Genomic DNA, 27,752 nt, shown 5'->3' on the forward strand with positions numbered 1-27,752 from the left:
AACCGACACAACTTACGAAATGGAATTTTACCATGCAGAGAAAGCTGCCAAAGTTCCACATTATGAAATTTTCTTTCTTCTCATGACCTTATTAAATACTTTATGCTCAGTAAAAACCCAATTGAGAGGTGATCTCTCTCAACTCTGCTACACTAACCAATGACATCTAGTGATATGACACTAAACATCTCCTCTTCTGGCTATCTTCCACCACCAACACCCCACCTTCATCTTATTTCCCTCAAAGTTTTGGCCCCAATTATATTTTATTAGTCCCAAGTAGAACCACAAACTAGTTAGAAAACTGGGGGATAGCAGTATAATCCTTAAAAATTATCAACTCTATATGAAATCTAAGATGATAATTATAATATTTAATTAGGCTACATATTTACTTTGAAGCAAATTTTAGATCAAATAAAATATTCCTTTTAAAATTCAACTAATTTAACGTGTGACTACTGAGAAATAGTAAGCTTTAAGTAATAACCAAAGAGCCTTTACACATTCAGAAAATAGGCGGGAAGCACAACCAGGGAGAATTTAATTTATTATCAGTAAGTTAAATGGTACTACTGGAAGACAGTTTGTCTAAAGTATTTTTGGCATCAAAGAAGGGAAGTTTGTGTAAAAACAGTCTTCCCTCTTTTTTTCAACTTTTAGTGTTTTATTCATTGTATTTAAAAGAGAACATTTCAAGTATTTCCAAACAAACTCATATGGCTATATTTACTTTTTCCATGAAATGACTTCCCATTAGGCAATCAAGTGGAATTCCGTTAGCACTGCATAGCCAAACAAGGAAAGACCCTTACACAATCAGCCAGAAGGGTATTCCCAAAAAAGAATCAAAACTTAAAACTAAAATTTTAAAAAGAATTAAAACAGTTTCTGAGATTATAAAAATGTATGACTAAGTTATATGAGTGATCTAGCAATTCTCCTTGATCACTCTTAGATGACAGTTTCTAACACATAATGTATTAATTGTCTCTTTCTACTGAAAGAGAAAACCAAATTTTCAAGAATTATTTTAATGCAGTGGTTGTCAACCAAGGGGCAATTTTGCTCCTGAGGGGATATTCTACATCTGGAAACATTTTTGGTTGTCACAATGGGGGAGAGGTATTACTAGCCCTTAGTGGGTAAAGGCCAAAGATGCTGCTAAATATTCCTCAGTGAAAAGGCTAGCCCGTAGAACAAAACATCCAGTCCAAAATGTCAACTGTGCAATATTGAGTAACTTTGTTTTCATGCAGAAAGGCACTAATACAAATAACACATAAATATCTGATTATTATAGGTAACCATCAATGGAATTACATAGTTAGAATAGAAAACTAAAAAATTAAAAGAATTATGAAATTAGAATAAAATGCAAATATAAACACTATTAATACAAAGTATTTTAAAATGCTATTTGAAAAACAAATTTATACCTAAAAGAGATTTTAACTTTGAGTATCAGTACTAGCCAGACCTTTAAAGTCCAATAATTTCTTTTTGGTCATAGCATATCTCTCTCCAATGGATACAGTTTAAACAGGGGCCAGGAAAATCCATATAGACAAAACACAGATTGGTGGTTGCCAGGGGCTGGGGAGAAGGGGAGATGAGAGTAATTGCTTAACGAGTACTGAGTCTTGTTTGGGGGTGACGAAAATGTTTTAGAATTAGATAAAGGTGACAGCTGCACAACATTATGAATGTACTATATGCCACTGAACTGCTCACTTTAAAATGATTAAATTTATGTTATATGAATTTTACATTAGAAAAGGGAGATAAATCAGCTCCAAGTGCACTATCCCCAAAGAGAAAGCCACAAAGTGCCCCAGAAGGGCCTTAGTCCCAAGTATCTCTGTGTGAGGGACAAGAAAAGAGACAAATTGAGGTCCCTACTATGTTTTCTTTCCACTGTTTGGTTTTGTCACATATTATTAATATTTTATAATAAAGCTCAGCAAACAAAACATCGTGCTAGAATTTCTGATTGCTGAGACATTTGTTAACTGTTCTGCATTATTTCATAGCCTACGCTAGTTTATCCTCTTTTTAAAAACTTCTTTGTCTTTCTTTAGTTTCTTATCTTAAATTCTAATTTCACACAACAAAATTTCTAGGGATAACTAACATTCTCTGTTTCTTTTTAACTCAAAAAGAAATTACTGAATACATAAGTGCTGGTACTCTGCTAGACTCTGCTAATACTGCACAGTCCATACTAGCATGCAACTTACAAACAGGGAGGGGAGATAAATACTTAGTCCTATAATTATTTAATTATGATGATAATCAGTGTTGTAAGAAAAATATAGAATGCTATGTGATTTTAAAGTCTTTTTTATTGATACATAAAAAGATTTTAAGTTCACAGCATATTTAAAAATTACATATTTTATTCTCTATTTCTAGGTTCTAACTTTTTCAATAAACTAATAATATTTCTATGTGACTTTTACTTTTTTATTTTAAATACTACTTATTTTACCTCTCCTATTTCATACGGTTATTATACAAGTTTTTAATGTAACTATTTCCTTATCTTTTATCCAACCCTATATTTCATTCCTTTGTTTTTTAAGCCTTCTCTCAACTTTCTAATCCTTTCCATTACTTTCTTTTTAATTCTTTTTACTTTCTCCATACTCATTACTTTGCGATTTGCTGTGATTCTAGGACACTAAGGGAGGTCTGCATTCCAGAAGAATAAATAATCAACCTTTAGGCCACAGTGACAGCCCTGATGTTAAGCAGTTTCCTCCCACTTGCTCTCTTACTTTGTCCTTCTCTAGGATCCTAGGATTAGCTCTCCAATACTGTACTGCCCCCCACATTCCTGTTCCACTTGAGTCTTTGTATCATTCATCATAGCCTCAAAATTAATATCGTCCCTAGGCCCCTTAGAACCTTTCCCCGTTGCTCAATTCCTCTCTTTCAATACAGTCCTCCAAAATCCTCCATTTGCCTGACGCACCAAAAAGCCCCACCTCAGCAAAAACAGCCAGGCCTAGAAAGCCTGCAGGCTCTCTCTTCAGGCCAGCTCAGCTTAGCATGCCAGAGTCAAGGCAATGGTTTTGGTGACAGCTAAACTATCTAGTATGCCATACAACCACCACGGAGCTGTCACTTCTAAAAGGAGGATCTGGGCATCCCATCCCAAACTGTAGAGAAGAACTGAAATAAGAATCAGTGTTAACAAAAATCTCTACATCTAACTTATGCACAACTTCCAGGTATCTCATGCTGGCATTGAGAATTCTTGGTGACTCAGTCCCAACAGGGATGGTCATTCACAACGTAAGAAAAACAAGACAGTAAGCCTAAATACAAAGGATCCAAAGTGGGAATTATCCAAAATTCCATGAGTCATTTTAGGTGAAAAATTAGTTCAAGGCAAGAGTCATAAAATTCTAACTTTTAACAACATCTTATGATTCTCTTAAGACTCAGGTGAGCTATTCAAGAGAAGCATTACAATTTTTCATTTCAGAAGACTTAAATGGTAGGATGTTTTAAGATCTTCGGAAACAAGAATTCTTGCCAATCTACTTATAACAGAATAAAATATTTCCCTTCTTAAATGTTTTTTCATTTGTGGAAGGCTGATAATCACCCCAACGCAGTAATACTAAAAAATCTCTGAAAAATCTACTTCCCTAGTCCTGTATAATAGCCTCCTCTCCTTTAACTCAAATTGGGGCCACAAGGAATGTACAAGATCTATGAAAAGGGCCTCCAGGCACGGTAGCTCAAGCCTGTAATTCCAGCACTTTGGGAGGCCAAGGCAGGCAGCTCACTTGAGCCCAGAAGTTCGAGAGCAGCCTGGACAACATGATGAAACTCCGTCTCTACAAAAAAAAAAAAGCAAAACTTAGCCGGGCGTGGTGGTGCCTATAGTCCCGGCTACTTGGGAGGCTGAGGTGGGACAGTTGTGTGGGCCTGGCGGGGGCAAGGGTTGCAGTGAGCCAAGACTGCACAACTGCACTCCAGCCTGGGTCAGAGTGAGACACTGTCTCAAAAAAAAAAAGAAAAAAAAAGAAAAGGGCCTCAGAGCTTGCAATTAGAAAAATTCTTGCTTATACAGGGAAGTATACATGTTACAAAAAATAAATGGGTACCAACAACAAAACCTAGTAGCTTACCACTTCAGCTAATTAAAGACCTTTTCACAACAGTCTATTCAGCAATCTGACTCACACACTGGACAACCTAGGAACAACTTGTACATTCTGGCTATTTACTTAAAGCTTTCAAACAACGTTAATTCCAAAGAAACCTAATCTATTTTCACATAAAACAAAGGTGTGCCAAGTTATCTTTTGCAATACCGGCAACAAGAAGCACCACTTGATACAAGAAATCTCAGATGTTCAAATACTTGTATTTCCTTATATGCCTACTAAACACACATACACGCACACAAACACACTTACTATATCCTCAGCACTGCGCTAGCAGTTGAATAATTCATTTACCCAGAGTTAATTTAAACTGTTGACACCCTTTCTTTAGCTTCTTTCTAGCCTCCAAGATATTTAGTGCCTGCATCTGATAATGTTCAAAAGAAGAAAACATGTCAAACAGTGAAACTGGTCACTTTTATTCCTGTCAAAATTAAGTTTAGAATATAAATGGTAATACTCATTTTAACATTCCAAGCTACTTGGGAGGCTGAGGCAGGAGAATCACTTGAACCTGGGAGGTGGAGGCTGCAGTGAGCCGAGATCACACCATTGCATTCCAGCCTGGGCAACAAGAGCAAAACTCCGTCTCAAAAAACAAACATAAAACAATTTACCTAGTTTTTGTTTGTTTGTTTTTTTTTGAGACAGTCTCACACTGTCACCCGGGCTGGAGTGCAATGGCATGATCTCAGCTCACTGCAACCTCTGCCTCCCAGGTTCAAGCGATTCTCCTGCCTCAGCCTCCCGATTAGCTGGGACTACAGGTGCCTGCCACCACGCCTGGCTAATTTTTTATAATTTTAGTAGAGACAGGGTTTCACTATGTTGGCCAGGCTGGTCTCGAATGCCTGACCTTGTGATCCACCCGCCTTAGCCTCCCAAAGTGCTGGGATTACAGGCGTGTGCCACCGTGCCCGGCCTATCTATAGTAGTTTTTAACTGAGGACAGTTTTGTTCCTCAGAGGCAGCATGTAACAAAGTCTAGGGACACTTTTTGGTTGTCATATTTGCTGGGAAGAGGGTGTTACTGGGATCTAGTGGGTAGAGAGTGTTGTCAACAACCTATAATGCACAAGACAGCCTCCACAGCAATGCACACCCTGCCCAAAATTCTGATGTCCCTGAGAAACAGCAGCCCCGATCTACAATTTTGAATTATGCAAGTCATCATAAAATGGAGAGCTAATTATCCATATTTTACACATAAGTCACTCTTGGGGAAATTTTTACATTTGAAACCATACTTACACACCCAAGAGCCAGAATAAAAACAGTATTACTTTCTTCTTTTGAAAGCCAGTTCTACTGGGCTCTTAACTCAAGTCATAGACACACAAATCCAACATGTTGGTTCATAAATCTAACAATAAAACAAGGAATTTAAGAATACTGGGCCGGGTATGATGGCTCATGCCTGTAATCCCAGCACTTTAGAAGGCCAAGGTGGGCGGATCACGAGGTCAGGAGACAGAGACCATCCTGGTCAACACAGTGAAACCCCGTCTCTACTAAAAAAAAAATATAAAAAATTAGCCAGGCGTGGTGGCAGGCGCCTGTAATCCCAGCTACTTGGGAGGCTGAGGCAGGAGAATGGTGTGAACCCAGGAGGCAGAGCTTGCAGTGAGCTGTGAGCCGAGATTGTGCCACTGCACTCCAGCCTGGGTGACAGAGCAAGACTCCTTCTAAAAAAAAAAAAAGGCCGGGCGCAGTAGCTCAAGCCTGTAATCCCAGCACTTTGGGAGGCCGAGACGGGCGGATCACAAGGAGATCGAGACCATCCTGGCTAACCCAGTGAAACCCCGTCTCTACTAAAAAATACAAAAAACTAGCCGGGCGAGGTGGCGGGCGCCTGAGGCAGGAGAATGGCATGAACTCGAAAGGTGGAGCTTGCAGTGAGCTGAGATCTGGCCACTGCACTCCAGTTTGGGCAACAAAGCGAGACTCCATCTCAAAAAAAAAAAAAAAAAAGAATATTGAAGTTTAGAAAAAACATCCATCTGTAGATGTGACCACACCCACACAGGAATGACCACACTCTCACAGGAGTGGTAATATCAATGTATGGTTTTTCTTTTTTCCCCCTTAGTTCTGGATAGTCTCAATTTTCTACTGGGATTAGTACTAGAAAAATACATTCGCTACATCCCTCAAAATGCAAGGCAGAGTTTAGTAATTTTTAAAAATTTAAACTGACATTTACCAAATTCTAGTAAGTTCAATTAGAATATTAATATTAAATATTCATATGACATTGACTGAGCCAATGAATCTTCTGACATTTAATTCTTCCGAACTGCAAGCTATATCCATTCTATAGACATATTCTACACAAGTTTTTAGTCATTTCCAGATAATCAGTTTCATTATGTAAATACACATGTGAGGGAAAACAGAAACCCAACTTTTCAAAAGTTTATGAAATTTGAAAATTTCAAGAAAATTAATATTTGCAAATGTCTTTTTCTATAAGCTAGTTTAAAAATTTTTTTTTCTTGTTTCCAATGAGGCTGGATATAGTCAGTTTTTTAAGTACCAAATTAATTGTTAAAATTATTATAAGTGCTGATTCTCCTGCGTAATAAACTATGCCTTGATATAACTAGATTGCAGTAAATGGAAGAATATATTTGCAAATCATAGATCTGATAAGGGACTTGCATATATTTGCAAATCATAGATCTGATAAGGGACTTGTATATATTTGCAAATCACAGATCTGATAAGGGACTTATATCTAGAATATCTAAAGAACTCCTACAACTTAGTAAGAAAAAGACAACCCAATTAAATACTGAACAAAGGATGTGAATAAACATTTTTCCAATATTTACACATGGTCAATGAACACATGTAAAGATGTTCAACTTCATTAGCCATCAGGGAAATGCAAATCTAAAGCACACTGAAATACCTCTTCACACTCACTGTAATGGCTCCACTAAAAAGGACAACAATGGGTGCTGGCAAGAATGTAGAGAAATGGGAAGCCTCATACACCACTGGTAGAAATGTGAAACACTGCAGCCATTTTAACAGTCCGGCAGTTTCTCAAAAGGTTAAATATAGGCACCACATGATTCAGCGATTCCGCTCCGAGGTATTTGTACAAAGAAAATAAAAACATTTGTCTACACAAAAACCTGTACATGAATGGTCATAACATTATTCATAATAGCTAAAACATAGAAACAATCCAAGTGTCCATCAATGGATAACTGGATGTATAAACAAAATGTGGCATGTATCTGTACAACGGAATATGGACAGAAAAAGAAAATAAGTACCAACACATGATACAACATGGATGAACCTTGAAGACATGCTAAGTGAAATTCAGTGCATATAAAATATCCAGAATAGGTCTATAAAAAAAAGACGATAGACTTGACAGTTGCCAAGGGCTGGGGGCAGGGAGGGTGGTGGGAAATAGAGAATGACTGCTAATGGGTATGACATTTCTTTCTGGGGTGATGAAAATCTAAAATCAATTTTGATGATGTTTTGCACAACTCTGTGAATGTACTACAAACCACTGAGCTGTATACATATGTATTCTCTGAAACAGGGTCTTGTTCTGTCACCAGGCTGGAGTGCAATGGCACAATCCCAGCTCACTGTAGCCTCAACCTCCCAGGCTCAATCGATCCTCCACCTCAGCCTCCCAAGTAGCTGGGGCTAAAAGTGCGTGCCACCACACCCAGCTAATTTTTTGTAGAGAAGGGGTTTCACCATGTTGTCCAAACTGGTCTCCAACTCTCGAGCTCAAACAATCCGCCTGCCTTGGCCTCCCAAAATGCTGGGATTACAGGTGTGAGCCACCATACAAGGCCCTTGAGCTATACACTTTAATCAGGTATGTGAATATCTCAATAAAGTTGTTATTTAAAAAAAAATACCTGGGGCCAGGCACAATGACTCATACCTATAATCTCAAATATTTGGGAGGCTGAGGCAGGAGGATATGTGACGGCAGGAGTTCAAGACCAGCCTGGGCAACATAGCAAGAAACCTATCTCTACAAAAAATATTTTTTTAATTAGCTAGGCATGGTGGCATACACTTGTAGTCCCAGCTATTCAAGAGGCTGCAGTGGGAGAAGTGCTGGAGTTCAACGCTACAGTGAACAATGACTGCACCACTTCACTATGACCTTGGTGACACAGTGAGAATCATCTCAAAGAAAAAAAAAAAAAGATACTTGCTTATGAAGCTCCACAGAAATCTGAACCATTATTTTTTCAAAACTAAAACCTTCAACCTCAATGTCTTACAAATGTTACACGTTCAAACCTTGGTATTTATTAACTGTGATATGTTATGAATAATTCAAGGATAGCACATCTTTGCTAGCCTTTTGTGAGATACTATCATACAGTATAAATTATACTAAGAGGAAAATACTAAAATATGCCATATCTTGAAATTCATTCATTTAACACCAAAACAAACTCTCTAAGATGGCATTGTCTACAAAAGGGTTATCCAATCTTTCAGTTTGCCTGGGCCTAATTGGAAGAACAACTGTCTTGGGCCACACATAAAACACACGATGATAGCTGATGAAAAAAAAAAAAAAAAAAAAAAAAAAGGCAAAAAAAATCTCATAATGTTTTAAAAAAGTTCACAAATTTGTGTTGCGCTGCATTCAAAGCCATCCTGGGCCACATGCAGCCCAGGAGTTGGACAAGCTTAGTCTACAATTTCAAAGAATTAACTTGCTGAGGTAACATATTTACTAGGTAAGGAAACATTTTGTATCAAGTCTGATTCTAAAATTTATTTTCCTTTCCACTAACCATGTTGCCTACGGAAGTGCAATGAACTAGATTGTGAAACATGGATTCAAGTTAAAGTCTGGGATTGTCCCTTTCTAGCTGGTTGCCTACCTCCTTTTTTTCATCTGTAAATCCCAAAGGAATATTTTTAAAAAAATCAAAATGAAATAAGAATAGGAAGTATTTTTTGCCTACTATAAAATTTTATTAAAACTTAATAAAATCCCATTATTGAGGCTGGACACAATGGTTCATGCCTATAATCCCAGCACTTTGGAAGGCCAAGGTGGGGAGATCACGAGGTCAGGAGTTTGAGACCAGCCTGGCCAACATGGTGAAACCCCATTGCTACTAAAAATACAAAAAATTAGCTGGGCGTGGTGGCACATGCCTGTAGTCCCAGCTACTCAAGAGGCTGAGGCAGGAGAACCACTTGAACCTGGGAGGCAGAGGTTGTAGTGAGCCCAGATAAAATAAAAATAAAAATAAATAAAATAAAATTCCATTATTTAAAATAAGCTTTAATTTCCTAGTAATGAAAATAAACTTGAAACATTAGAAACGGTCATTTTCATAAACTGAAACTAAAAAGCTAAAAAAGCCACAAGGATGGTCAGGAAAAATCCTTTCTTTACCTCTGAAACTCCCACCTTGTAAAAAGATGGGAAAATGTCTCCATCCTCAGCCTGAGCTGAGACTCAAGAGGTATCGGCATAAGGTCACATGAACAGACTGTGTGAGGTGTGGGGGATGGTGGTACTAGGATGAGAAACACATCATGTCTGTGTCAGTATTGGTGCTTGGACTCCTAGTTTGGCTCTATGGAAAGGGATGCTATAGGACAAGGTCTAAGTTGTTTTCATGAAGGAGTCTAAGACACAGTGACATACTTGTGTGACGCAAAATGGGGAATCTCACTGTCTCTATTCTTGAAGGGAACACAGCTTGATTTAAACATTGTGAGGATTGCAAGAAATGTAACACTACTCTGCCAGCTCTAGATTTTGCAACTTTGACATCAGAGGACCTACGCTGGGCAGGATGGTGGCAGAAGTTCAAGAGTAAGACACCATCCTCCAGGCACCATTTTGAGCAGAGAAAGGAATAAAGGAGGAAAATGCAAGAAGAGTAAGCTTCCGGGAAACACCCTGGGACTTTGAGAAATAATTAGACAAAACATTAAAGGGAACTGGAGGTCCTGTTTCAACAAGAGGGACAAAAAACCCAGTGATTTTAGTTATTCTCATCCTTTCATATCCACAGAAGTGGTAAGAATTGAGCAATGTTTTAAAAACTGAAAGAAAGTACCAGAATATTAACACATCTATCTCTGGGTGGTATAATTTCAGACAAGTATTAAATGCCTTAACATTTTCTGTATTTTCCAAAAATTGTCTAGAGTGAGCGCCATAATTTTATAATCAGAAAAAGTTAATGTTTTTAAAAACTCAACAATGTAATTCTAATTAATGTAAAAATGCTACTTCTAAGATTAAATTTCAACTACCCCAAAATCTGTTTCAGACTCTTATTATGGCTTGTACTCTTATTATATGCAAGGTGGCCACTTCTCTTAGAATTGGGAATATATTTTAATATGGTAAATATCTTTCTACCAAAAATTATAAAATCTAAGTTTCAAAAGAAATTATACCTCCAAAATATATTCCAACCCACTACTTTATAGTGTCACTTTTGGTCCACCTATATTTTAACATTCTGTTCCAAAGTAGGAAGCTCATATTCATTGGGAGACCCAAGTCTTAAAATTTAGATCTAGCAGACTTAGGTGCACAGACAATATGGCTAAAGAGACAGAAGTTTAGCTATACAATCAACCTCACAAGATAATGTATATCAATCATTCACTCCACATGGCTGCATCTTATGCTGATTCTTATACATCATAAATTGATTTCCTAAAGTAATGAAGTGTATAATTGTTAAAATGCTCCTACAGCCTACCTTTAGAAATTCTTTTATCAGGCAATACAGGAAAGTTAAAGGATATCCTCCCAAGTAGCTGGGATTATAGGCGACCGCCACCACGCCTGGCTAATTTTTGTATTTTTAGTAGAGATGAGGTTTCACCATGTTGGCCAGGCTGGTCCCAAATTCTTGACCTCAGGTGATCCACCCGCCTCCCAAAGTGCTGGGATTACAGGCATGAACCACTGCGCCCAGCCAGTTCAAGAATATATTTATAAACATAACCTTAAAGCTTGTTTCATGTTAAGCTTGTTTTTAAAAGCAGAAATAAAATGTCAGCATAAACCAGCTGTTAATCCTGTTTAAGATCTAGAAAATGAGCATCAAACCAGTTTTGGACCTAGCAAAGCCTTAGCTTTACTTAATAGTGTTCATGAAAAGTATTTTATTGGTGAAAGAAAACTTTAAATTCAGTCATACATTTCAAAAATGGGGTCATATTCTTACCTGGAAATTTGATGTCCAGCATAGAGGAGCAGAGCAGTCAAAAAATATAGATAAAGCTGAACCAGATGCTGCCTGGGCAATGTTAGCAGCACCACACTTAAGATATAACCTGTAGCAGAAAGACAGATAAATAAAATACAATTTTAATTTAGTTTCCCAATTAATTACAATAAAAGAAAGAGCTTGAGATAAATAATTTTCCAAACAGGTTTCAGTACTTTCTGAGGTTTCTGATTATACTTACCAAAGTGTTTAGTATAGTGACACCACTATGGATTTTTTGTTGTTGAAAATATATTGTATTTTTCACTTCTTTTGTAGATTTCTCTACCTAATAATCAAATACATCACACAAATGTGTAACACAACTCCTTTCATCATCTACCTTTCCTTGATGTCAACTTACTTGTTTTATGCCAATTCTCTCTTTCTAGTCCCAGAGGAAAAACTGGGTGTCTTAATGTCTCTTTCCAAGGCTGCTCCTTCCATGTGATTCAAGACCTTATTTCTCCAACCCCTGAAAACCCTCTATCTCCTATACTTTCAGTCATTCCCCCTTACATCACTCCTTACCTTTGTTTCAAAAGAATATGCAGGGCTTTTACCCATCTTGAGAAAAAAAAATAAACTTCTTTTCATAGCGATTTTTTTCCTACGAACTATTTTTCTCATTCCACTGTCAAATGTTTGAAAAGATCTATATCCAATGCCTCTATTTTCTAAGCATCTATTTTTCCCTTTACCATCTACAATCCCTTTACAAACCCCCTTAACTCCTTTGCTCTAAAGAAAGTTGGAAGTCAACAATTGCCTACTTGTCACATCTAAGACATCCTGCTTATTTTTGATTCCCAATATTCAGGCAACTACCATCAAAACGTTGTTACTCTTTGGCTCTGTGATATGGATTTCCTCTTACCCTCTAACTTCTCTCCTTCATTTATTTTCACTCTTTCCAATAAACACTGGAAATTTGGTTCCTAAACAACTGTTTTCCTCTATATACAAAGTACCTAGTGCAAACAACATATTGTAACTTAAAATATCAGCATCTCTTCTAGAAATGTTATCAATAAAGTTACTGACAACTTACTATATATGCAAAAACATATCCTCATTTCTTAGTCTAAGTAGACATCCCATCTCATGACACCTGAGATATATTCCACTTAAATGTTCTCATATTCAATAAGCACAAACTGTGTTCCCCATCTCCTCCCTCAACAAAATAACTCAAAGTGACTCAAAATCTGAGTTATCTTTTCTTTCTTATCATCAAGTCCTGCTGAGCCTTCCTTGATAAATTCCTCTCATGTGTTACCCTTCCATTACAATCTCTATGTCCCATATCCTAATCTGTCATGCAATGCACAGTATACTACCATCCTTCTTTCAGTCTCTTTCTATTTTCATATACCCTATACTTCAAGCTTGTCCAACCCACAGCCCATGGGCTGCATGTGGCCCAGGATGGCTTTGAATGTAGCCCAATACAAATTCATAAACTTTCTCAAAATATTATGATTTTTTTTTTTTTTTTTTTTGCAATTTTAAGCTCATCAGCTATCATTAGTGTTAGCATATTTTACATGTGACCCAAGACAATTCTTTTTCTAATGTGGTCTGGGAAGCCAAAAGATTGGACACCCCGATACACTTAATTACCAGGGTAATAATCCTAACACCACATCACTTTTACTTGACAATTCTCCTGCTCTAAAAGTTATGAACCTGACATTCTAGGTCTTACACAATCTGGACCCAGTCCAGTTTTCTATAACCATCTTCCACTTAATTTACAAATCTTTATTAAGGCACAGGTACTCCTACTTATCCGCTATTGCCTCTCTCATGCTGAATCAATCATGCCAAAAGCTAAGGAAACATGAGCATGCTTGGGACTAAAGAGAGAGAACTGAGGATTTCCTACACGTACTAACTGTAAGGACAATCCATCAAAAGCCAGAGATAATTATTTCTTAAAATAATTTCTCCAATTTTGTTAACCCCTATCTCAAATGACTTTAGAGGTATTTTAAAGGATATGTATTATAGTTACTAAGCATTTCCACTGATTGTAGCTGAAGGATTTTCTAACGTCTATTACATGAAACTTCTTAAACTCTCTTTTAACAAAACTGTCATTTTCCTTTCCAGAATGGTCTTGTCTTTTCTTTCTCCTATGTATCTCATATAAAATCAGTTGCCAAATCTTCTAGATCAAACATATTCATTTCATCCATTCCTTCAATTATCCAGTCATTCAATCAACATTATTATGCGTAAAGTATATGACCCACTTGCATTCCTAGACATGGAAGATCCAAAATTAATGTGAATAATAATCTAGTGAAAAGATAAGAATGGAAAAAAGTAATTATTAGACAAAATTGATGCTATAATAAATGAACATTAGAAGAGCTATGGTTAAGCGATTAAGCTTGAATTAGATCTCAAAAGGTGAGTGGTTCTTTACCAGGCTAAGAACAAAGGGAAACATTCTAGGAAAAGAGAACAGCAAGCACAAAAACCATAAAAGCATAATTTTCAGAGGACAGTAAATTCTGTAGGTTAGACTAGCATTTGATATTAACAGAAAGATTGGCAGACGATGCTGAAAGAACTGAGAGCTAAAGCCTCAATATGAAGCCTAAATACAATAATCAAGAGTTTAGACATAGCTAATGGTTCTCAAATTCTTCAATACCTATTTAGGTGAGGTAAGAGAACAGAAACCAAAACAACAAAAGCACCATTGCTCACCTATACCCCATTTTCATATTCCAGTGGAAAAATAAGTCTGTGATAAAATATTTGTGTAAGAAAATTTTGAGAGATGATGAATGCTAACTATAAGAGCAGTATGAATGAACCATCTGAACTACAATGTATATATAATCTAACAATTTAAAAAACACAAGCCAAAAATACTACTGACACAAATACTGATCACAACTCATTCTACAGCATTAACCAAACAATCCATAACAAACTAAGTTGATAATGACAGAGCTGTTAGTTTTTAAATTATACACAGTAATTTGTAATTAAAAAGCAAGACTAATAGCATTTAAAAATGATGACCTCTATAGACCGGGTATAGTGGTGCACACCTATAATCCCAGCTACTCGGGAGGCTGGGGTGGGAGGATCACTTGAGCCCAGGAATTCAAGGTTACAGTGAGGTATGACTGCACCACTGCACGCCAGTCTGGGTGACAGAGCATGACCCTGTCTCTATAAAAAATAAGGGTTGGATGTGTTGGCTCACATCTGTAATCCTAGCACTTTGGGAGGCCAAAGCTGGAGGATCACTTGAGCTTAGGAGTTCGAGACCAGCCTGGGTTAACACGGCAAACTCCTGTCTCTACAAAAAATACAAAAAATTAGCCAGGTGCAGTGGCACACACCTATGGTCCCACCTACTCAGGAGGCTGAGGTGGGAGGATCACATGAGCCCAAAAGGTTGATGCTACAGTGAGCCGAGATGGCACCACTGCACTCCAATCTGGGTGACAGTGAGACCCTATTTCTAAATAAATAAATAAATAAAAGAAATGACGACCTATGGGAACAGACCGTGAGAACAGAATAAAAAATAAAGATGATGATCTGCTTAAAACAACACTGATGAATCTAATAATTTCTGCTATTTAAACATTATGGTAGTTGTAGGGTAAACACACCTGATAGCAGTAACTTAAGCATACACTGAGACTGACCCTGTAGGGAAAATGCACCTAAATGTGTGGGCCAAGCTAGCGAATCCATGAGTGGCCAATCCAGAGATTCCTTCCTTGTCTATGAGGAACATCCGAGCCTCTGGTCCATCCTGTGGAACACTGGCCATATAGGGTATTGGGCTCTGAGTTTTGGGTTGAATGAAGGTTGTCAGGTGGAGGCTGTTAGGGAAAAGGTGCTAAGTGAAAATGCTATATACACTACATGCCTTTTTCAAGAGGTTGCAGTTCTTCTGTTCAGCCCACTGCCACTGGATTCTCTTCCCTATGTGTAAGCCTGCAAAAAAAAAAACCCATGTCTGTTTTGCTGGCTCTGGGTGTCTTCTTCAGTCTCTTTAACCTGGTGTCATCCCAGTGGAGTCCACAGGGGTTCAGCATAACAGCAGGACTGGAGGGAAGATGAGAGCCTGGATTATAACAGTAGCTTTGAGTATGGAGCTGCCAGTCAGCTATGAGATACATATCTAAATAGGTCTTAGTGGTTATCTACGGGTGAGTGGCTGAGAACAAGGAAGTGAAGATCTGATGTTTCTAGCTTGGGTAAAATCAAGAAGACAGCTTTGCTATTACAACAGGAAACACAGGAGGATGAAGACATCTGAGGTGGGAAAAAAGTGATGAGTTTGGCTGGGCGCGGTGGCTCAAGCCTGTAATCCCAGCACTTTGGGAGGCCGAGACGGGCGGATCACAAGGTCAGGAGATCGAGACCATCCTGGCTAACACGGCGAAACCCCGTCTCTACTAAAAATACAAAAACTAGCCGGGTGAGGTGGCGGGCGCCTGTAGTCCCAGCTACTTGGGAGGCTGAGGCAGGAGAATGGCGTAAACCCGGGAGGCGGAGCTTGCAGTGAGCTGAGATCCGGCCACTGCACTCCAGTCCGGGTGACAGAGCGAGACTCCGTCTCAAAAAAAAAAAAAAAAAAGTGATGAGTTCAGTGACTGACAAGCTGAAATGTCCATAGGCTATTTAGGTGGAAATGTCTAACAAGTAATTCAAAACTCATTCATTCAGGGCTGGGCACAGTGGCTAATATCTGTAATCCTAGCACTCTGGGAGGCTGAGGCAGGAGGATCACTTTAGAACAGGAGTTGGAGACCAGTCTGGGTAATGAGACCTTGGTATATGCCTGTAGTACCAGCTACTCCAGCAGCTAAGGGTTACTTGAGCCCAGGAGTCTGAGACTGCAGTGAGCCATGATCACACCACTGCACTCCGACCTGGGCAAGAGTGAGACCCTGTCACGTACATACATACATACATATACATAAAATTCATTCATTATTGGGCACCAGGTAGGTGCTGTGAATACTGAGATAATAAACAACCCCCTTCTTACCTTAAAGGAGCTCACAATCTATTAACAGTTGGGAAAACAGATAAGCATATGGACCCTCAGAATGTAGCATAGTAATTGCTATGGTAGACATGTGAACTGGTTCCATGGAATCAGAGAGGAAGAACATCAACTCCAGACTACAGCGGTCAAAAAGTAGTGAAGTGGAGACAGAGATTTGCAGCCCAAACTACGTAAGGTCACCCAAACAACAAAAGATTAAAATTAAACACAAATTGTGGGCAATATCAACACTTAAGAAGTCTAAAGAAAACAAATCAAAAGAATCAGAAGCAATGGTCAGAGAGTTGCGAGAAGAATCAGGAAAAAAACAAAAACAACAACACTTTCAAGAAAGAGGAAGTGGTAAACAGATCCGTAAACAAAGTCTGTAGAATGAGAACATAAACGAGGCTTGAATTTTACATTTTAAGTCACTAATGATTTTAGTGATGGTAGATCCAATAGGATTTTCACATCCATTTCTTCCTTTCTAATTTCTGCCTTGCCAGTTCTGGCTCTCATTACCTCTTACTTAAAATCCTAACTGATCTTCTTACCTCCAGTTTCTCCCCTCCCCAATCCATCATCCTATAACACGCAGCCTAATCAATCTTAAAATGCAGCTCACCTGCTCTAAAATCCCCACTGACCCACCCCGACCTATAGAATTAAGCACAATATCTACGATATGTATTCAGGACTCTTCACAAAAGTCCTATTCTACCTTACCAATATTACTTCTATTCCTCTTTTCATATCCTACACTCCAAAAAACAGTGGACAGTCACTTCTATTTCAGCAGAACCCACCCTGGAAAGCTTCTAAGTTTGAAGACACAATTACATTCCATTAAATACAAACTTTATTGCTCCCTACCTTAATTTTTAAGCTCCTTAATTACAAACAATTAGAAGATATAGGGGGAAAAACTCCCACTTACAATAGCAATAAAAAAGATAAAATACCTAGAAACAATAAATGCTAAGACGTATATGAAAAATCTTTAAAACACTCCAGAAGTACTCAAAAGAAATCTTAAACATAGTAAGGCTTTCTGTGTTCTTGCATAGAAAAGACTTAGAATCCCTAAGCTATCTCTTCACCCTAATGTAAAAATTTAATAATAATGCAGCCAGGTGCAGTGCCACACAGCTGTAGTCACAGCTACTCAGGAGGCTGCGGCAAGAGGATCACTTGAGCCCAGGAGTTCCAGGCCAGCCTGGGCAACACAGCAAGAGCCCATCCTCCCCACCTGCCCCCCCAAATTAGTAATAATGCAATCTCAATAAAAAAAAAATCAAATGGGTTGCTTTGTTTTTGGAATGAGACCTAGACAATTTTGAGACTAGACAATTGACATAGAAAACTAACCGTGAAAAAAAAGCTCAGAGGAGGAACTGAAGGGACTAACCCTAACAGACAGTAAAATACAATCTAAACCCTCAACAAATAAGACAGCATGTTAATGGTTCACAGACAGACTAAAGGAAGAGAAGTTCAAAAATGAAACAAAATATATAGGAGAATTCAGTATATAATAAGAAAAAAATGGACTAAACAAATAGGTGAAGACTACTGTGTGGTTATCTAGAAAAAATAAAATTATACCTATAACACACTGTTCATACAGATAAATGAAGCAAAGATTTAAGTGTAAAAATAAAACCACAAAAATAGTAAGATAAAACACAACAGAACTCGTTATAAAACTCAAGAATAAAGAAGGCTTTTCTAACTGACTCAAAACACTAAAGTTTAAGGAAAACATGATAAATTCAGTCACAAAAAAACCTTCTAAATGTCAAAAAAAAATAAGCAAAATCACTGAGTTGAAACTGGAAAAACTATTTTCAACTTATCACAAAGGATTAATTTCCCTAATGTATACCAAATTCCCACAAATTGGTAAAAAAAAAAAAAAGAATCTCACAGAAAAGTGGGCAGGGGATATACACTGACAATTCTCAGAAGAAAAAATACAGGCTTTTCTTAAATATGTGTATGTTCAATTCATTTATAATAGAAATGCAAACTAAAACCACATTAAGTTAAAAAAATCAATTTTTCTACCTATTGCAGTAGCCAAAGTATGTGTAGTAACGGGCTGTTTTGATAAGAATATAGGATTGTAGGAACTCTCAACCACTGTTTTTAGAGGTACAAAACAGTAAAACCCTATGGAAAGTACTATCTGTCAACACTACAAATACATATGTTAACCCTTGAACAACACAGGTTGGAACCGTGAGGGTTCACTTAAATGTAGATTTTTTTCAATCAAACTCTTATGGAAAATACAGTATTTGCAACATGCAAAACTCACATATACAGAGGGCCAAGCTTCTGCATACATAGTTTTACCGGGTCAATCGAGGGACCTGAGTATGCGCAGATTTTGGTATACGTGGGCATCCTGGACTCAATCTCCGGCATATACCGAGGGACCACTGTACTCTTTAACCCAACAACTTCACTTCTAGTAACTTAGCCCCAGGTTATATTTGTACTTGTTGAAATTATAGTTAAACAAAGTTATTTAGCACAACACTGTACAAAATAGCAGAAGGCAGGCTATCTAAAATGTCCACCAATGGAGTAATTAGTTCAATAAATTATGGTATATCCATATGAGGATACTATGCCAATGTAAAACGCAATTGGGAAGAGGAGAAATGAGGCCTCAACATTTACTCAGAGTCTTTAAGATCCGACAGACTGTCATAAGAAAAGAGCACAAGACTCTATTTCATAAATATCTAAAAGCAGTAGTTATGGCTCCACATACATCACAAACAAACAAAAACCACGATTCAAAACCAGGTATACCATGCTAACATCTGTATAAAAAGGGAGGAAATATATATTTTTTATATTTACTTATATATACATAAAAATATCTCTAGAATTATACAGAAGGAAATAAAAGCTACGTGGTGTTCAGAGAAATCAATGAATGAGTAACACAGATGGAAGGGAGATACTTTTCATTAAATACTTTTTATGCTTTTTGATTTCTGAATATAAATACATTATCTATTTTATTAAGGTGAAATTTGATTTGTATTTGAGGGTGAAATTCTGTAAACAGCAACATTACATAAACACTATGTAATATTTTGACAAAGGTAACTCCAACCAAAAAATTGTTTAAGCTGAAAATATCTGTTCATGCAACCACTGAGCTTACTCTACTTTGGCATGGAGTAAATGTATTTAAGATGGCTCAACTGAGTTTCCAAAATTATAAACCAGATTATGAACTTCAACTGTACTAGAACATATTCAATTTCTAAAATTAATATTTCTGGTTATCAGACAGCTGTTTTTATAATAAATATTTCAACCTATTCAGAAACAATATATAAGCACATTTTTAAAACCACGGTATGTATGACTTTGCTGATTAAGCTAAAAATCTAAGCCAAGGACCCAATTGTTCTACAACTGACCGGAATTACTTTTCATAAGTTGGCTAACATTCAAAGCCTTTCATAAAAGGCTGAGAATTATAGTGTTTTGCAACATAAAGGAAATTTCTCATTTCAGAGACTTTCCCAAGGTAGTGCCATCCACAAAAGATGAGTTTACTGAACAGAAATGTTTTGTTTCTAGTGCACCATCTTTTCTACTACATCATCCGTCTTTCCACAACAGCTTATCTCTCAAGGATGTAAGGGCAACATTCTCAGGGCTAAGTTTTAGAACCCAGAAAGTCCTTTTACAGATAAAAATAAATCTCAGAGCCGGGCGCGGTGTCTCACGCCTGTAATCCCAGTGACGAGGCGGGCGGATCACGAGGTCAGGAGATCAAGACCATCCTGGCTAACACAGTGAAACGCCCCCCCCCCCCCGTCTCTAGTAAAAATACAAAAAATTAGCCAGGCGTGGTGGCGGACGCCTGTAGTCCCAGCTACTTGGGAGGCTGAGGCAGGAGAATGGCGTGAACCCGGGAGCTGGAGCTTGCAGTGAGCCGAAATCGTGCCACTGCACTCCAGCCTAGGCGACACAGCAAGACTCCGTCTCAAAAATAAATAAACAAAAAAATAATAAATCTCAGAGAGACAGGACAACTCTTCATGACTTTATAAAAGATATATGTTGTGATGGGCAACTCTAATAATAAAATATTAGCAAAACTACTATAGTACCATTCAAACCATGTCTGGAACTCTGCAATCACAACATTAATAAACTACATTGCTATACACATTACAAATAAACCAAAACTTAACCTAAAAAGGAAGGATCATGACTTTTATTCTAGACAAATTTTATCTGTTTCATGCTTGTATTTCTTGACTTTAATTTCTTTAATCTCTCATAATTATTTTTACCACTAACCCCATAGCGTATCAATGATAGTTCCATTTTTTTGAAAGCGGATTCAAGCCAAAAAAAAAAAAAAAATTACAGTTCCAGAAGGATTTTTTTATGGAACAAAATATTATTGTATCATTTCCCATATTTCATTTAACTGAACACTGAATTACTACCAAACTCCAAAACAAGGACAAATTAGAAGGGTCCAAATGTCTCTAAAAGTATTTCTCATTGTTTATATTTCATCACATTCAAATCAAAAATGTTTTCTTCTGCCTTCCAGTTTTATCCAGTAAAATAAATCCAATACTGCCTACTTAAGTAGCCTTAATAATTCATGTGCAATGGTAAGGCAAAACTATCAACAAGATTCATAAACACTCATCAATAACTACATCACTATCATCTTAATCAAAATGTACTACATTTTACCCAAATTCAAAAATATACTAAGACATAAATCAGAATGCTCACTATAAGATCAGAAAACGTGATGTAGACACTCACCTACATAATGCATATTAAGAGCCAAATACTTATACTGGAAAAGAGGGTTATTACTAAGGCTACTTCTTTGGATCTGCTGGAAAAAGGAGCTGACATCCCATCTGTACAGGACATCCAACAGCATGATGCTTGGCACCCTCAGGGCCACATTTAACACTGCCTCCAGTTTCTCCTTTGCAGCCATGTTTTCTTTTTTTCTTCTTGGAGAAGACCTAAAATTCAGAAGACGCAACATATAAAAATAAAAAGTCAACACAAATAGCTGTTAGATATCCTTTTATGAATCTAATAGGTTGTCACATACTGTACAAAACTATGTGAGAATGCATAATACTACTTCTCAGCCACATCTACTATTTTTAGATATTCATGAAATAACCTCTGTATTGTGTTTTCACATTGACCCATTCAGTTCTGCCCAATCTTACAATTCTGATTAAATGTACTGGCCTCAAAACCAATTTTTTAAAAGGCCACTAACTCCAAGTCTAGGAACAAAACACTCTGTAAGACTACTGTAACTTGTATACAATTAACTTGAAAAATTCACTCACTCCAATAAAATTGCGATTTATGTAGCTCGTAAAAGGGTGAATTTTGAATATTTCCTCTATGAAAAAGCCTAAAAAACGCAAAAAAAGCTTGGTAACTGCACGTTTAGTTTGCAGCATCTTGTACTCTATGCTTTTCCTTATTCACCTGCAATCAAAATTGAAGTGATAAATTTACAATCCAGACAACTCATGATGTAGATACAGGTAGAGGAAACATTATTTACAGTGTCATTTCCTTGAATCTTTAAAGTTAAATATGGTCTAAAATTATAAATATGGCCTTTAAAGTGTTCATCAAAATCTTCCCTTGATATACAGATAACCAGGCACATGGAAGAAGTCAGACATTGAGTCTGCAGCCCCTGTCTCTGCATACACCTTGATAAATAGTGAGAGGGGGAAAAAAAAAGGAGGAAATGAAAGGCAGTTATCAGGACAATTTACTATATAAAGGGACAATTCAATGCCACACTGCTTATTATGGTAGAGCTTCAAATTAATCCAAAAAAATACAATAGGGCAGACAAGGCGGGGCACAGTGGCTCACGCCTGTAATCCCAGCACTTTGGGAAGCCGAAGCAGGCGGATCACGAGGTCAGGAGTTCGAGACCAGCCTGGTCAATATGGTGAAACTCCGTCTCTACTAAAAATACAAAAATTAGCCAGGGATGGTGGCGCACACCTGTAGTCCCAGCTACTCAGGAGGCTGGGGCAGAAGAGTTGCTTGAACTCGCGATGCGGAGGCTGCAGTGAGCAGAGATCATGATACTGCACTCCAGCCTAGGCGACTGAGCTAGACTCTGTCTCAAAAAAAAAAAAAAAAAAAAAAAAAACAGGGCAAACAAAAGTGGGTAAAGAACAATTTAAAGAGTAAAGATAATTCTGGATTGTTGGCTCTGACAATATCCTTTTAAGAATTATGCTGAGAAAGCTAAACACATTTCCAGCTTTGGCAGTAATTTCAGACATTACAGGACAAATGAAAACATTTATTTCTGCAGAAAATTATAGTGACAGATTGCTATGCTATGGTTAAATATTTGTCAGTATTTCCATCTTACCCTCCAATTTTCATAGTTTCCTAGTTCAGATAGTTAAAAAGCTAAAGGCAACCTAACTTGGCACACTATTAATGAAAGCTTTTCAATAATCATATGTCAACCATTCCCATAACCCAAATATTTTATATATATAGCTACCAATAATAGAGACTTAACATTTTTATAGACGAGTACTGCAATTCTGATTATTTCACATGAACAAGATCATTTTCATAATTTTCCTACATAAGAAAAAATATTATTGTGAAAATCAAAAGTAAATATCATGTCCTAAGGGGGAAAAATGCACTGAAAAATAAAATCTCTAATCTTTAACATTTATTGCAAACCACACCACTGAGGAATCTAAATTTCTCAAAGTCCGTGATATTATTATTATTTTTTAATCCCAGGAAAAAATACACGAAAATATTCACAGAAATTGTTGGTAAAGAGTTTAATGCATTTTAATGTGTATAAGCCATCTAGATAACTTCAGGAATCACACTGGAAATACTTACTTTAGTGAGCAAACTGATAACCCAATACTCTCTTGGGAATTTATTTCAAAGTAACATGAATAGATTTTCTCACAAACCACCAGCCACCATGTGAAAATCACCACGTACTGAGATGACAGTATTACTGACAGTCTTTATACTGCAATCGAAAAGTAACTATTTTTCTATACTCTGGAATCCAATATAAATCATTACCTCTGTTTTTATAAGTAACAAGGGGGGAGGAGCTATTACTGATTTAACACTCGTAGCCCATATTTATTTCATTTGATTTGGAACCTTTCTCTTTTTTCAATGCTTTGCTATTTTAAAATGTGCCCATTTTCACCATTTATTGTGGCTCCTAAACAGGTAAGAAGAAAATTTAAACTAAACAAATAACTAATCCTGCTTTAGAAATCAAGGTCTGCTAGGGAAAAAAACCTCTCTAATCCGTACAGAGGATCATCTCTATTACAAAAGTCCATTAGCAGAATGGTACAACTGTTCCCTCTTTATTTCCACCCACCACTCCTGCCTAACAAATATAGTAAGTAACAGAAAACAGGACATATTTCTATTTCCATAAAGAGAAAATACTAGGTTCTGAAAGCTGTCAATAAAGAACAATATCCAAGATCCCCAAGTCTACCACATAGTCAACTCGAGACTGAAATGTTTTTAACAAGGACTTTGGATAGAATTAAGTATGTCCATTTAATAATGAATCTATTGCTTACTAAATGTTTCGTTTATTTCTATACGTGAATGTTATTTTAGCAAGTCAGTGGCAAGCTGGTCATGTATAAGGGCACTGAAGAAACAAATTTAATACATGGAAAATCAAAGAAAAAAATTCCAAAACCTTATCACTTTGAACCTTTGTAAAGTAAAAGTGTGCATGATAGTTACCATCACAAATAGGTACTTTACACACTTTAGCACCACACACTAAACCAACATCAAAATAAAACTGTAAAATATTCGTCTTCTTTGCAAGTACTTGCAATTACTCATATCAATGTATCATACAAACACGAAGTAAAATGGAGCCTTCTCTCCTGATCTGGAGAATACCTTTATAATGTTACCTAATTTATCCTGTTCCAGATTTACTGTCAGACAGGACTAATCAGCACATTCTGAAGTACAGGGGAGCTCAATATTTTCTTAAAAACAAAATAATACCAAATAATCCTAGAAAATAAGCAGGAGAGTTGAAAACAGAAAAAACCGAAAGGTTTCATTAACACACCCAAAGCCAAATATATAAACTTCCTATACTGTTTTATCTTCCATGCAAGATTTTAAAATTTCCTCCTTGAACTTTGAAAGGAAAGTAATACTACAACATGATGTCTCCGCAGGTAACATAAACTAAATGTGACTCAAACTTAAAGATGTTTTACACAGTAAAACCAAAACCAAAAAAAAAAAAAAAAAAAAAAGGCATTTCTTTCCAAAAACCACAAGAGAGGTTCAACAAATGCTAACCAAAAAGGGAACCTCAACGAGTTCATTCAATGACTTTCTCAGGCTTCGAAGCAGCAATCGGTACTTAGGAAAACAGTAATGTCTTGTAGAAGTATAATGTTGTACGGTTTACCATTCAAATCTGTGGGTTAGAAAACACAGGGGGCTTCACTCCACACTTTCCTGAAAATATGGGATTTTAGTTTTGAATACGAAGACAACATACAAATCGTCCTGAATAAGAAAAATGTAGGTTTTTAAAGTCACAGCTAATCTCTAAAGAACTATGTCAAATAAGAGAAATGAAAAACTCATTTTTCATTTCTCTTATTTGACACAGTTCTTCAAAAAAACAAAAAAAAACAAAACAAAAAAACTCACACCTCCGAAACTCTTTTTTTAAAAAGACAAAGAAAAAACAAGAATGACACGTGACCCAACTTAAAACTATTCAGTACAATACTTCTACACCTTCCCCCAAAACAGAAAAACAAAAATCATCATTCACCATTATCTCCTTTCTTTCTCCCAACCAGTTAAAAAAAAAATTCTACCATCAACTAAAACTGATCTTAACAAAAGCAAATTTTCGGGCTGTCCATCTGTTAGGATGGTAGGCCTCATTGAAAACGTTAAGAGCACAGAGCTAGAGCCTAAAATTCTAAGTAAAAGCCCAGAACTGAGATACCAGGAAACAGAACGCATTTCTTACATAAGCAATGGCACATGTTTTAAATATAGCTGGTCCTCCCCACTCCCACTCGTTGCTAGCTAACTTTGTATGTACCTGATCTCCACATAAACTACTAGCAATTCTGTGGTTTCTAATCATCTCCAAAACCGCAAAGACAGGGAGTCCATCCTGAATACAAAAGCCATCTTTCAACTTAAGGAACAGAGAGAGGAAATAAAACTGCTACCTCTGCCATCGGGCGCTCAGCCTGGGTCACGGCTGCAGCATCGACAGCTCATTCTTTTGGGCATGATTCAAGATTCAGTAAAACTGCACACTCCGTATTTTAAAAAATAAAAAGACACACAGCCCTCTCCTTCCCTTTCAGACTAGTTTCCTGTTTACTGCAGACTGCGACGCAAAGCCATCCATTAATCTTTGATGCCTGCTCACTGCACAGGCCCCTTCCTCTCTCCCCGCACCTCCTCCCACCACGCCTGCTGATCTCAGACGCGTTTGAACTACAGTAACCCCAACCCAGCTCGCGGCAAGCAGGCAGCGCAGCAGCAGCAGCAGCAGCAACCGGGCCGCCGCCGCGGGGCTAAGAGATTACGTTCAGCAAAAACTCTGCCAGAAAAGAGGCTCGGGAGCTCCCCTCCTATCTCGCCAAGGGTGCTGACTGTGTCGCGCCACGCCACGTACCAAAAGGCTCGCGAAGAAAAACGCGGGCGAAGTTCAGCATCCCCGAACAGAAAGCGAACGCATTCCAGAAGGGGGGTTAACGGGTCTGAGGGTCCTTGGGTAGGAAAAGCAGAACTGGAGGGAGAGGACAGAAGGGATGGCAGCGAGAGAGGAAACCACGGGGACAAAAAAGAAGGGATGAGCAGCCCTCTTACTATAAAAAGGGACTGATGGACGGGATGCAGAGCAATGGGTCCCCCCTCGAAGAATGGACTGACAGGCCCTTCCGCACCCCCAAACAACCTCGCACCACCTGAAAGCGGGGAGCTTGAGTTTGGGGCTGCGTAGATCAAAGAAGGGTAAGAAGAAGAGAAAGAGGGAGGGGAAGCTGGAAGCAAAGTGAACAAAGAGGCAAAAGAGGCAAAGTTGGAAATGGAAACGAGAAAGGGAGCTGGAAAGGGGCCGCTCTGGAAGGGTCTTGAAAAAGGCCTAGAAATGGGATGCTGGGGAAGCAAAGGGGTAGAGCCCCGAGGAAGGGCATCTCAGGAATGTAAGGGACCTCTCCAGGCCTGGAAAGAGGAAGGGATTGGAGGGCGGGGAGGCGGCGGCCGAGGCCCAGGAGCTGGAGCAGAGGGGGCTTTGCGCGGGGCCCGGTAGGGGAGAGCAGGGTCGGAGGGAGGCGAGGATGGCGCAAGAGGCTGGAGGATGGGAGGGAAAGGTGCCACAGGTGAAGAGGGGATGTGGACTCCTCCGAGGCTAGGGAGAAGAGGGAGGTGAAGCGAGATAAAAAGAAAGGAGCGAACAGGGAGAAGAGGAAGGAGCCTGCGACGCGATGGGGGAGGGGAGGGAGGCCGTGGGAAGCGGCCAGGGGGCGCGGGGATGGGAAGGGGCCGGGCGGGCGGCGTGGTCACCTCAGGCTGCGGACTCCCTCCCTGGGGAGCGGTGCTGCCGGCGAGCGGGCTTCGCAACTCCCCGGCTCTCTCGCCCGCCCTCCCGTTCTCCTCGGGCGGCGGCGGCGGGGGCCGGGACGGTGCGGCTCACAGCGGCGGCTCTTCTGCGCCGGGCCTCGGATGCTGCTTCTGGGGAGGCGGAGGCAGCGGCAGCGGCAGCGGCCCGGCTCGTACGGTCACCATCGTCCGCGGCAGCAGGCGCTCGCGGGCCGAGCCCCTCAGCAGCCGGCGGCGGCGGCGGCCATGGTCTCCTGCGTTCGCTCCTCCCGCCCCCGGCGCTCTGCGGCGGCCGCGGCCGGGCTTCCGCACTCTGCGCCTGCGCGCGGCCCCGCCAGCGCGGCGCGCCCCTCCCCCGCCCGCCCGCCCGCGCTCACTCACAATCGCGCCCGCAGAGTGCTTTCCGCACCGCCTCCGGTGCGTGGGCGGGAGACATAAGCCTTGCCAAATCGGTACAGCCCGGCTCCGGCGGCTATGGAGAGGCGTACCGCGGCGACACCTGTACGCGCACTGTGACACGCGCCATTCTGACACACGTGCTCTCTCACTCCCAAACACCACGGGCCGCACGCGCTCACACCC

The 27,752-nt window shown here is 38.8% G+C and overlaps 1 protein-coding gene across 3 annotated transcripts in view; it reads right to left on the minus strand.

Annotated features, from left to right (window-relative positions):
- The window catches only part of RNF145 (ring finger protein 145), a 52,687-nt gene extending 25,208 nt beyond the window's left edge, over positions 1–27,479 (minus strand). Inside the window, exons 1-3 of one of the 3 annotated variants that reach the window (XM_010372553.2) lie at positions 27,135–27,479; positions 21,303–21,514; positions 11,399–11,507 (exon numbers count right to left, since the gene is read on the minus strand). In XM_010372553.2, the coding sequence (XP_010370855.1) occupies positions 11,399–11,507; positions 21,303–21,486 (293 nt within the window). In that variant the 5' untranslated portion in view covers positions 21,487–21,514; positions 27,135–27,479. Of the gene's footprint in view, positions 1–11,398; positions 11,508–21,302; positions 21,515–25,789; positions 26,151–27,134 lie in introns of those variants that run through there. The other 2 variants (XM_010372555.2, XM_010372556.2) reach the window with 2 other exon arrangements.
- Between the last annotated feature and the right edge of the window lie 273 nt (positions 27,480–27,752).

Source organism: Rhinopithecus roxellana, chromosome 3 (genome assembly GCF_007565055.1).
Source record: "Rhinopithecus roxellana isolate Shanxi Qingling chromosome 3, ASM756505v1, whole genome shotgun sequence".
NCBI classification, from domain to species: Eukaryota; Metazoa; Chordata; class Mammalia; order Primates; family Cercopithecidae; genus Rhinopithecus; species Rhinopithecus roxellana.